This window comes from Salmo salar, chromosome 07 (assembly GCF_965601325.2).
Source record: "Salmo salar chromosome 07, fSalSal1, whole genome shotgun sequence".
Taxonomy (NCBI): Eukaryota; Metazoa; Chordata; class Actinopteri; order Salmoniformes; family Salmonidae; genus Salmo; species Salmo salar.
The window spans coordinates 65697501-65708687 of record NC_138297.1 but is presented as its reverse complement, the minus strand read 5'-3'; the positions used below and the strand labels follow the sequence as shown (position 1 = coordinate 65708687).

General features: G+C 46.5%; 1 protein-coding gene across 2 annotated transcripts in view; it reads right to left on the bottom strand.

Moving 5' to 3' along the window:
- Window positions 1–2791: 2791 nt before the first annotated feature.
- LOC106597855 (protein Wnt-5b) overlaps window positions 2792–11187 on the bottom strand; it is a 215347-nt gene continuing 206951 nt past the window's right edge. For both annotated transcript variants that reach the window (XM_082977954.1, XM_082977953.1), the window contains one exon: window positions 2792–5510. In XM_082977954.1, coding sequence (XP_082834080.1) covers window positions 5052–5510 — 459 coding nt within the window. In that variant the 3' untranslated portion in view covers window positions 2792–5051. The remainder of the gene's footprint in view (window positions 5511–11187) is intronic.

Genomic DNA, 11187 nt, shown 5'->3' with positions numbered 1-11187 from the left:
TGAGGCTATAACAGTGTAGTATGTATGGGGGTGTGTCTATAACAGTGTAGTATGTATGGTCCTATACAGGGGTACAGTAGCTAGTGTGATGGCAGGGGGTGAGGCTATAACAGTGTAGTATGTATGGGGGTGAGGCTATAACAGTGTAGTATGTATGGGGGTGTGGCTATAACAGTGTAGTATGTATGGGGGTGTGGCTATAACAGTGTAGTATGTATGGGGGTGAGGCTATAACAGTGTAGTATGTATGGGGGTGTGGCTATAACAGTGTAGTATGTATGGGGGTGTGTCTATAACAGTGTAGTATGTATGGTCCTATACAGGGGTACAGTAGCTAGTGTGATGGCAGGGGGTGAGGCTATAACAGTGTAGTATGTATGGGGGTGTGGCTATAACAGTGTAGTATGTATGGGGTGAGGCTATAACAGTGTAGTATGTATGGTCCTATACAGGGGTACAGTAGCTAGTGTGATGGCAGGGGGTGAGGCTATAACAGTGTAGTATGTATGGGGTGTGGCTATAACAGTGTAGTATGTATGGGGTGAGGCTATAACAGTGTAGTATGTATGGTCCTATACAGGGATACAGTAGCTAGTGTGATGGCAGGGGGTGTGTCTATAACAGTGTAGTATGTATGGGGGTGTGTCTATAACAGTGTAGTATGTATGGTCCTATACAGGGGTACAGTAGCTAGTGTGATGGCAGGGGGTGAGGCTATAACAGTGTAGTATGTATGGGGGTGTGGCTATAACAGTGTAGTATGTATGGGGGTGTGGCTATAACAGTGTAGTATGTATGGGGGTGTGGCTATAACAGTGTAGTATGTATGGTCCTATACAGGGGTACAGTAGCTAGTGTGATGGCAGGGGGTGAGGCTATAACAGTGTATGTATGGCCCTATACAGGGGTACAGTAGCTAGTGTGATGGCAGGGGGTGTGGAGTGTGGCTGCTGTGTCATAATAACAGTTGTCTAATCTGTGATTATCAAGATTATCTGAGAGCAGTGTGCTGGTCGTCCTTTACACCGTTCTAGTGTTCCTAATCTACTGTCACAATCTGACACTAGTACTCCTACAGAGGAGAGGAGATGCTAGGCTAGGTCTGACACTACTACTACAGAGGAGAGGAGACGCTAGGCTAGGTCTGACAGTACTACTACAGAGGAGAGGAGATGCTAGGCTAGGTCTGACACTACTACTACAGAGGAGAGGAGACGCTAGGCTAGGTCTGACAGTACTACTACAGAGGAGAGGAGACGCTAGGCTAGGTCTGACAGTACTACTCCTACAGAGGAGGGGAGACGCTAGGCTAGGTATGATGCTACTACTCCCACAGAGGAGAGGAGATGCTAGGCTAGGTCTGACACTACTACTACTACTACTACTACTACTACTACAGAGGAGAGGAGACGCTAGGCTAGGTCTGACACTAATACTCCCACAGAGGAGAGGAGACGCTAGGCTAGGTCTGACACTACTACTACAGAGGAGAGGAGATGCTAGGCTAGGTCTGACACTACTACTACAGAGGAGAGGAGACGCTAGGCTAGGTCTGACACTACTACTACAGAGGAGAGGAGACGCTAGGCTAGGTCTGACACTACTACTACAGAGGAGAGGAGACGCTAGGCTAGGTCTGACACTACTACTACAGAGGAGAGGAGACGCTAGGCTAGGTCTGACACTACTACTACAGAGGAGAGGCGACGCTAGGCTAGGTCTGACACTACTACTACAGAGGAGACGCTAGGCTAGGTCTGACACTACTACTCCTACAGAGGAGATGCTAGGCTAGGTCTGACACTACTACTCCTACAGAGGAGAGGAGATGCTAGGCTAGGTCTGACACTACTACTCCTACAGAGGAGAGGAGACGCTAGGCTAGGTCTGATGCTACTACTCCTAAAGAGGAGAGGAGACGCTAGGCTAGGTCTGATGCTACTACTCCCACAGAGGAGAGGAGACGCTAGGCTAGGTCTGATGCTACTACTCCTATAGAGGAGAGGAGATGCTAGGCTAGGTCTGACACTACTACTCCTACAGAGGAGAGGAGACACTAGGCTAGGTCTGATGCTACTACTCCTACAGAGGAGAGGAGACGCTAGGCTAGGTCTGACACTACTACTCCTACAGAGGAGAGGAGACGCTAGGCTAGGTTAGCCATGACTAATACAGAGGAGAGGAGATGCTAGGCTAGGATAGCCATGTGCTACAGCATACGCCTGCTGCTGCTGCTGCTGCTACTCTGTCTTTTGTTTACATTAGTTCTAAGCATAATGTATTGCTTGCTATATTATGAATGGCTATTGGTAGTATTTTTCCCACTCAAGGTGCACTCAACTTAAAGGGATACTTGGGGATTTTGGCGCTGGGGCACTTTAACTACTTCCCCAGAGTCAGATGAACTCATGGATACTGTTTGTATGTCTCTGTGTCCAGTATGAAGGAAGTTAGAGGTAGTTTTGTGAGCCAATGCTAACTAGCGTTAGCACAATGACTAAGTATATGGGTATTGCTTTAATGTGTCATAAAACATTATTGATAATGAGAGGCCACACACACACACACACACACACACACACACACACACACACACACACACACACACACACACACACACACACACACACACACACACACACACACACACACACACACACACACACACACACGCACACACACAGCAGTATGGAAGAAGAGGGAAATAAATGAAGACACAGTAGACCTCTTCAGCCTCCCTGTCACAAGAAGAGCATCATGAGAGGATTAGGAAAGAGGAAAACACTTCTACTTATTATAATCATCACTATTATTGGTTTAATATGACTGTTTTGAAGTGGGGGGATAATACAATATACACATGGAGAATATTAATGGATCGCATCACGACAATGATGACAGAGAATAATATAGACAAGAATACACTCTGAGAGACCTGGAGTCTGTATGTTGTAAAAGTGTCATTATCTGCATATAAGGTCTGCTGATATTTACATGAGTAGTACTTTGCCACAACACTCATTGGATGACAAAGGAAAGGCTTGTCTGTCATTGGCTGAAGAGTGGGCAGCGTTTGGCAGAGATTGGACAATAGACATTCCAAGCAGGAAGGAACCCTAGGGAGTGCACTACTTTTGACCGGGGACCATAGGACTCTGGCAAAAAGTAGTGCACTACATAGGGAATAGGACGAAACCAAAGCCTCCGTGTCAAAAGACAGGATCATCAAAACAATACATATATGAAGTATAAAATGAAAAAGTAATTATTAATAAAATATAATTTTTGATGGACAACTATTTCTATGTACCTTATCCCCACTATAATAATCTGCAGTCCTCCGAGTTCCTCCGTTCGCTTTCTTCTGCTTTTTAGAATTCATTCCCAGACACACATTTTAACTCTATAACACATGTGTTACATCCTCCAAACAAAGCTTGGTAGCTGTGTGAATTTCATGACATTGGCTTAGAGATGGCTATTGGTATGGTCATGATAGCTGTGGCCCATCTGTTGAATAGAGAGAGATACAGCAGTCTGTTATTGAACAGTTAGGGGCCACGGGCCAGTGACCAGTAATCCAGTCCATGACAATGTAATGATGCTGTTAGATGATAAAACAGCATTCATTTAAAGGTAGAGTGAGAGGCCTATGTATTGTAGAAGGACGCAGATGTTTCCTCTCTCTCTCTTCTCTTATTCCAATATGTCCAGCCAAGGTCTCAGAGTCCTCCTCCCTTCAATCAACACAACTCTTGTTCTTCTTGTCCTCTGGGACTCACATGGTCCCTATAAGTTACACAGAGCTATGTTTGCTTTCTGTGCCCAAAGTCATGAGCTGTCCTGTCTTCCAGGCTAGAGGTCAACATGATGTCTGGTGGGTAAATGATCTGAACCCATGCTGTCATTCCATGGTTACAGAGTTCCAAACTCAACAGTTCATGTGTGAGGTGGTGTCCTTTGGCTTGGACCGGTGGTTTCTAAGAGCTCTAGCAGGGTGATGGTAAGAGGGTGGTGAAGTAAGGGTGATGAAAAGAGGGTGAGACATGAAACAGAATGCAGAAACAACCCATGGTGGGAAGGGTGGAGAAGAGAGGAGTGAGTGGAAGAGGAGGTGAAAGGAGCTTTGGCACAGTTCATTGGGATCCATCCCTTTCTAGTCTCCCTCTCTCTCTCTCTCTCTCTCTCTCTCTCTCTCCCTCTCTTTCTCTCTCTCTCTCTCTCTCTCTCTCTCTCTCTCTCCCTCTCTCTCGCTCTCTCCCTCTCTCTCTCTCTCCCTCTCTTTCTCTCTCTCTCTCTCTCTCTCTCTCTCTCTCTCTCTCCCTCTCTCTCGCTCTCTCCCTCTCTCTCGCTCTCTCCCTCTCTCTCGCTCTCTCCCTCTCTCTCTCTCTCCCCCTCTCTCTCCCTCTCTGACTTCCTCACTCTCTCGTTTTGAAGAGTCTGTAAAGTAAGAGGAGTCTATCCAGCCTCCCACTCCCATTCCACCAACCAGGGAACAAGGATACTGGTGACATCACTTCCTGGCCGTCACTGCACGAGCCACCAATCAGGGGACAGTTGTGAAGGGGAGAGGAAGCAAATGGCCGACCAGTAGACAACAAACAAAATGAACAGCCTTTCTGTTTTGCATTCGCCTGCTTGTCGGTCAAGTCCTCCCTCAGGCAGCTTGAGTCATATAAAAGTCTCATTCAATTACTAGCAACGCATTTGTTTACTTTATTTATATATTTCATGATTCATTTTTATTTATTTATTATTGTTATATAATCTTACACCCCTCATAGGCTACATGTCCTTCCATTCCAGCCCCTCCCTTCCCCATCGTCCAGACTCCCTCCCTTCCCCATGTGGAACTGTCCGTCCGTCCATCCATCGTCCAGACTCCCTCCCTTCCCCATGTGGAACTGTCCGTCCGTCCATCCATCGTCCAGACTCCCTCCCTTCCCCATGTGGAACTGTCCGTCCGTCCATCCATCGTCCAGACTCCCTCCCTTCCCCATGTGGAACTGTCCGTCCGTCCATCCATCGTCCAGACTCCCTCCCTTCCTTCGCTACTTGCAGACAAATTGATCCACCAGTGAAGTGCACCTCTTACACTTGACATAACAACACCAGTGAAACTTGCAGTGACATCTCTCATGCTTATAGGTCTTGAACTGGTCGTATCCTCTCCCGCAGCACATGAGTTCACACCCGTCCATCCCCTCTGACGTCTTGTTACAGAGTCTCCCCAGGGTTCCCATGGAGCCAGTGGTGTCGTTCTTCAGACAGTAGTCTGGGCTCTGGTCGGTGTAGACCAGATCCTCGGGGGTCGGGACGTTGAAGCGTTTATCGACCTGCTCCAGTTTTCCTTTGCGTCCGATGCGCATGGCGGCGGCGCTGTCGTACTTCTCCTTCAGAAACTCTCCGACGCGGCGGAAGTCTGCCAGCTGGAGCCAGCACGTCTTCAGACTGCAGGAACCGGACACGCCATGACACTTACACGCCACGTTGGCCAGGTTATACACCGACTGGGAGAGGAGAGAGAGGGAGATTAGTAATGGTCCAAGAATACTTCAAATACATTACACATGAAGAGCTTGAAAACTCTGTTCATTAACCTGCGTTTTTGCACTTCCTGCCACTTATTAAGCATGCATTCTGACTGTGTGGAGTTTGGTTGCTTTCTGGTAGATTGGTGCGACACAGCTGCCCTCTAGTGGCTGAATTAAAACATGACATCCTGAGAGTGACTCTCCCTCCTAACACAGCAGAGCACTGCCAGAGAGAGAGCCCCAGGGTGTTTCACTTTACACTCTCTTGTCTAACAGAGAGGCAGCCAGGGGGAGTGTTTTGGGAAACAATGGGGGGGAATGGAGAATGGGGAATGGAGAATGGAGATTCGGTCCTAAAATACATAACAAATGTTTAGTTTAGTGGACTAAAAGCTTCCTGCTGACCTACACAGAGAAGCTCCCAGCTGGTTCAATACCACAACCTGAACTAAACAAACAGTTGACTTTAAAATAGCACACAGAACCAGCAGAGGAAATGTACCTACTCTCCAAACTAGTCAGACAATTCCACACTATGCGTAGAGACTTTGGAATCAAGGTGAAGGTGGGGAGAGAGTTCAAACAGCCACTGACCATTAGATATGGCCCTGAGAGGAAATGTCTGAAGCACAAGACACACACACACACACACACACACACACACACACACACACACACACACACACACACACACACACACACACACACACACACACACACACACACACACACACATTCTCTTAAGCATGACTAAAGTAAATAAGCATGACTTAAAAGCAACAGACTGTCTTTAAAAATCACAGTTACTAACTTTACAAGCATGACATCTTTGGGTGTTGCTGTTATTTACAAGCACTCATCTGAGGAGTGATGTTAAACTAGTGGAGAACAGAGAGGACGACTGGTGATATTAAACTAGTGGAGAACAGAGAGGACGACTGGTGACATTAAACTAGTGGAGAACAGAGAGGACGACTGGTGACATTAAACTAGTGGAAAACAGAGAGGACGACTGGTGACATTAAACTAGTGGAGAACAGAGAGGACGACTGGTGACATTAAACTAGTGGAGAACAGAGAGGACGACTGGTGACATTAAACTAGTGGAGAACAGAGAGGACGACTGGTGACATTAAACTAGTGGAGAACAGAGAGGACGACTGGTGACATTAAACTAGTGGAAAACAGAGAGGACGACTGGTGACATTAAACTAGTGGAGAACAGAGAGGACGACTGGTGACGTTAAACTAGTGGAAAACAGAGAGGACGACTGGTGACGTTAAACTAGTGGAGAACAGAGAGGACGACTGGTGATATTAAACTAGTGGAAAACAGAGAGGACGACTGGTGACATTAAACTAGTGGAGAACAGAGAGGACGACTGGTGACATTAAACTAGTGGAGAACAGAGAGGACGACTGGTGACATTAAACTAGTGGAGAACAGAGAGGACGACTGGTGACATTAAACTAGTGGAGAACAGAGAGGACGACTGGTGACATTAAACTAGTGGAGAACAGAGAGGACGACTGGTGACATTAAACTAGTGGAGAACAGAGAGGACGACTGGTGACATTAAACTAGTGGAGAACAGAGAGGACGACTGGTGACATTAAACTAGTGGAGAACAGAGAGGACGACTGGTGACATTAAACTAGTGGAGAACAGAGAGGACGACTGGTGACATTAAACTAGTGGAGAACAGAGAGGACGACTGGTGACATTAAACTAGTGGAGAACAGAGAGGACGACTGGTGACATTAAACTAGTGGAGAACAGAGAGGACGACTGGTGACATTAAACTAGTGGAGAACAGAGAGGACGACTGGTGACATTAAACTAGTGGAGAACAGAGAGGACGACTGGTGACATTAAACTAGTGGAGAACAGAGAGGACGACGTGTGACATTAAACTAGTGGAGAACAGAGAGGACGACTGGTGACATTAAACTAGTGGAGAACAGAGAGGAAGACTGGTGACATTAAACTAGTGGAGAACAGAGAGGAAGACTGGTGACATTAAACTAGTGGAGAACAGAGAGGACGACTGGTGACATTAAACTAGTGGAGAACAGAGAGGAAGACTGGTGACATTAAACTAGTGGAGAACAGAGAGGACGACTGGTGACATTAAACTAGTGGAAAACAGAGAGGCCGACTGGTGACATTAAACTAGTGGAGAACAGAGAGGACGACTGGTGACATTAAACTAGTGGAGAACAGAGAGGACGACTGGTGACATTAAACTAGTGGAGAACAGAGAGGACGACTGGTGACATTAAACTAGTGGAGAACAGAGAGGACGACTGGTGACATTAAACTAGTGGAAAACAGAGAGGACGACTGGTGACATTAAACTAGTGGAGAACAGAGAGGACGACTGGTGACATTAAACTAGTGGAGAACAGAGAGGACGACTGGTGACATTAAACTAGTGGAGAACAGAGAGGACGACTGGTGACATTAAACTAGTGGAAAACAGAGAGGACGACTGGTGACATTAAACTAGTGGAGAACAGAGAGGACGACTGGTGACATTAAACTAGTGGAAAACAGAGAGGACGACTGGTGACATTAAACTAGTGGAGAACAGAGAGGACGACTGGTGACATTAAACTAGTGGAGAACAGAGGAAACACAAAGGGTGTAGCAGCCTCCTGCTGGGGCTGGAGGACTGACCGGTAGTCACACACACGTGTGTTAAGAAACGTGTCCATGTGATCAAGCAGTGAACCAAATGTCCGACACAAAAGCAAAGCTTATGAATAAATTCCAGAGACAGGCTCCTCAAGTGAGAAAGAGAAAGGGACAGAGAAGTGAGAGAGAAAAAAGAGAGGAGAGGAGAAGAGAGAAGTGAGGGAGAGAGGGAGTGGGAGACTATTTAGAGGTCTTTGTGTCTGTGCAGTGTCCTGTGGGTCCAATGACCTTAACCACTGGGCATGATGACATCAAAGCACCCCTTCATCACCTCTTTTTGCTCTGTTTTGCTCTTTCTCTTTCGCTCTCTCCCTTTCTCCTTCTCTTTCTCTTTCCCTGCCTCTCTTTTGCTGTCTCCCTCTCATTCTCTCTCTCCATATAGCTTCTCTCCATATAGCTTCACTCCATATAGCTTCTCTCCATATAGCTTCTCTCCATATAGCTTCCCTCCATATAGCTTCCCTCCATATAGCTTCTCTCCATATAGCTTCCCTCCATATAGCTTCACTCCATGTAGCTTCTCTCCATATATCTTCTCTCCATATAGCTTCTCTCCATATAGCTTCCCTCCATATAGCTTCTCTCCATATAGCTTCCCTCCATATAGCTTCTCTCCATATAGCTTCCCTCCATATAGCTTCTCTCCATATAGCTTCCCTCCAAATAGCTTCCCTCCATATAGCTTCTCTCCATATAGCTTCCCTCCATATAGCTTCTCTCCATATAGCTTCCCTCCATATAGCTTCCCTCCATATAGCTTCTCTCCATATAGCTTCCGTCCATATAGCTTCTCTCCATATAGCTTCCCTCCATATAGCTTCCCTCCATATAGCTTCTCTCCATATAGCTTCCCTCCATATAGCTTCCCTCCATATAGCTTCCCTCCATATAGCTTCCCTCCATATAGCTTGCCTCCATATAGCTTCTCTCCATATAGCTTCCCTCCATATAGCTTGCTCTCCATATAGCTTCCCTCCATATAGCTTCCCTCCATATAGCTTCTCTCCATATAGCTTCCCTCCATATAGCTTCTCTCCATATAGCTTCTCTCCATATAGCTTCTCTCCATATAGCTTCCCTCCATATAGCTTCTCTCCATATAGCTTCTCTCCATATAGCTTCTCTCCATATAGCTTCTCTCCATATAGCTTCTCTCCATATAGCTTCCCTGCATTATTTTGTAAAGGAAGAGAAGTGGAGCACAGAAATACCTCTGCCCCCCCCCCCCCCCCCCCCCCCCTCCGCATACCTGTTTGTTTACCCAGAAAGAGACGGAAAGAGACAGAGAGATACCTGATACCTTTCTAACACCTTTCCCCCAACAGCCTGTCAACTCCCACACCTGGATGACTGTGCACCTGCAAATCCAGGTTCTCTCTCTGGTATCCTTAAACGGAACTGGTTATTACATTCTGAACCACAAGGGGGCAATAACTCCCATTCATACCTGTGGCTTCACTGCTTGAGGCTATCCAAGGCCTCTAACTCAACACAAAGTGTAACACAAATCCTTCTCACCCTTTTGTCACGATCATGGCTAGTTTGTATATGGCTTATGTCAAATTGACGTCAAAAGTAGATTTTATTTTAGCATTTTAGCTAACCCTTTTCCTAACCTTGACCTAATTATCCTAACCTGCTACGTTAATTGTCCTAACCCGCTACGTAACTTCTCCTAACCGGCTACGTAAGTTCTCCTAACCCGCTACGTAAGTTCTCCTAACCCGCTACGTAAGTTCTCCTAACCCGCTACGTAAGTTCTCCTAACCCGCTACGTAAGTTCTCCTAACCCGCTACGTAAGTTCTCCTAACCCGCTACGTAAGTTCTCCTAACCCGCTACGTAAGTTCTCCTAACCCGCTACGAAAAGTAAATTCTGATCAATTCTGACATTAGCTGTATGCCTTTTAGCCAAAGTCTTCTCTCACCCCTTCTCTCTCAACTCTCACCCTGTCCCTCTCACCCCTCACCCCTCCTACTACCCAGCAGGGATACCACTCTGCACCCTGCAATCCAGGATATGACCCCTGACCTTTCTAGAAGTCTGGAGCCTTCTCCAGCATTCTATCCCCCATTACTCATAGTAAACTGGGTCAGAGTGGGTCTAACATTAGGATTCATAGGGGCCTTTCAGAAGCTCAACTTATCTTAGCCACCTTCATTATAAAAAGATCTAGTGAAGTAAACCTAAAGCACTTACCGTACACCGTCATATATGCAGACCTGGTTAAATGAGAAGCATACTTGACTCAGGGGCTTTCAAGCTAATGTTTCCATTCTCCTCTTGACTGATGAGTTAATTGCAGGGTCTAATAGGGTTATAATGGTCTGTGTGTCAGGGAGGGCTGTGTTGGCCATAGTTATAGAGTCTCCTGTCCTTACAGCTGTTTAACCTGCTGGGTGCATCTACACTGGAGCTGACGTCTCACACACACACACACACACACACACACACACACACACACACACACACACACACACACACACACACACACACACACACACACACACACACACACAAAGTCATCCTTCCATGTCGAGGGCATGCTTCCCAGGTCAGGCACAATAGGGCCAGCTCAGACAGGGTGAAAGGTGGGAGGAGGAGGGGTAAGTAAATAAACCCCCCAAAGGTGAGGAGATAAGAGAGAGAATAGAGGAGGGGGGAGAAAGGGGGGAGAAAGGGGGACTATCAAGGAGTAAAAAAGAACAAGTGTTAGCAGCAGAACAATATTGGTCATTCCAGTGACACGTTCACTGCTATCAACGTTTCAAGATGAGAATTGTAATATTCAGCATCGCTTCTGAACTCTTGTTTCTCACAAAGAGAGTGATGGGAAGTGTGACTTACATTCCAAAGTGCAGAGACCCCAAACCTGCTTTGCCAGGTGTGTGTGTGTGTGTGGGGGACGTGAATAGAATAGTAAACAAACAAAAATTTGACAAACTGGGGACATTT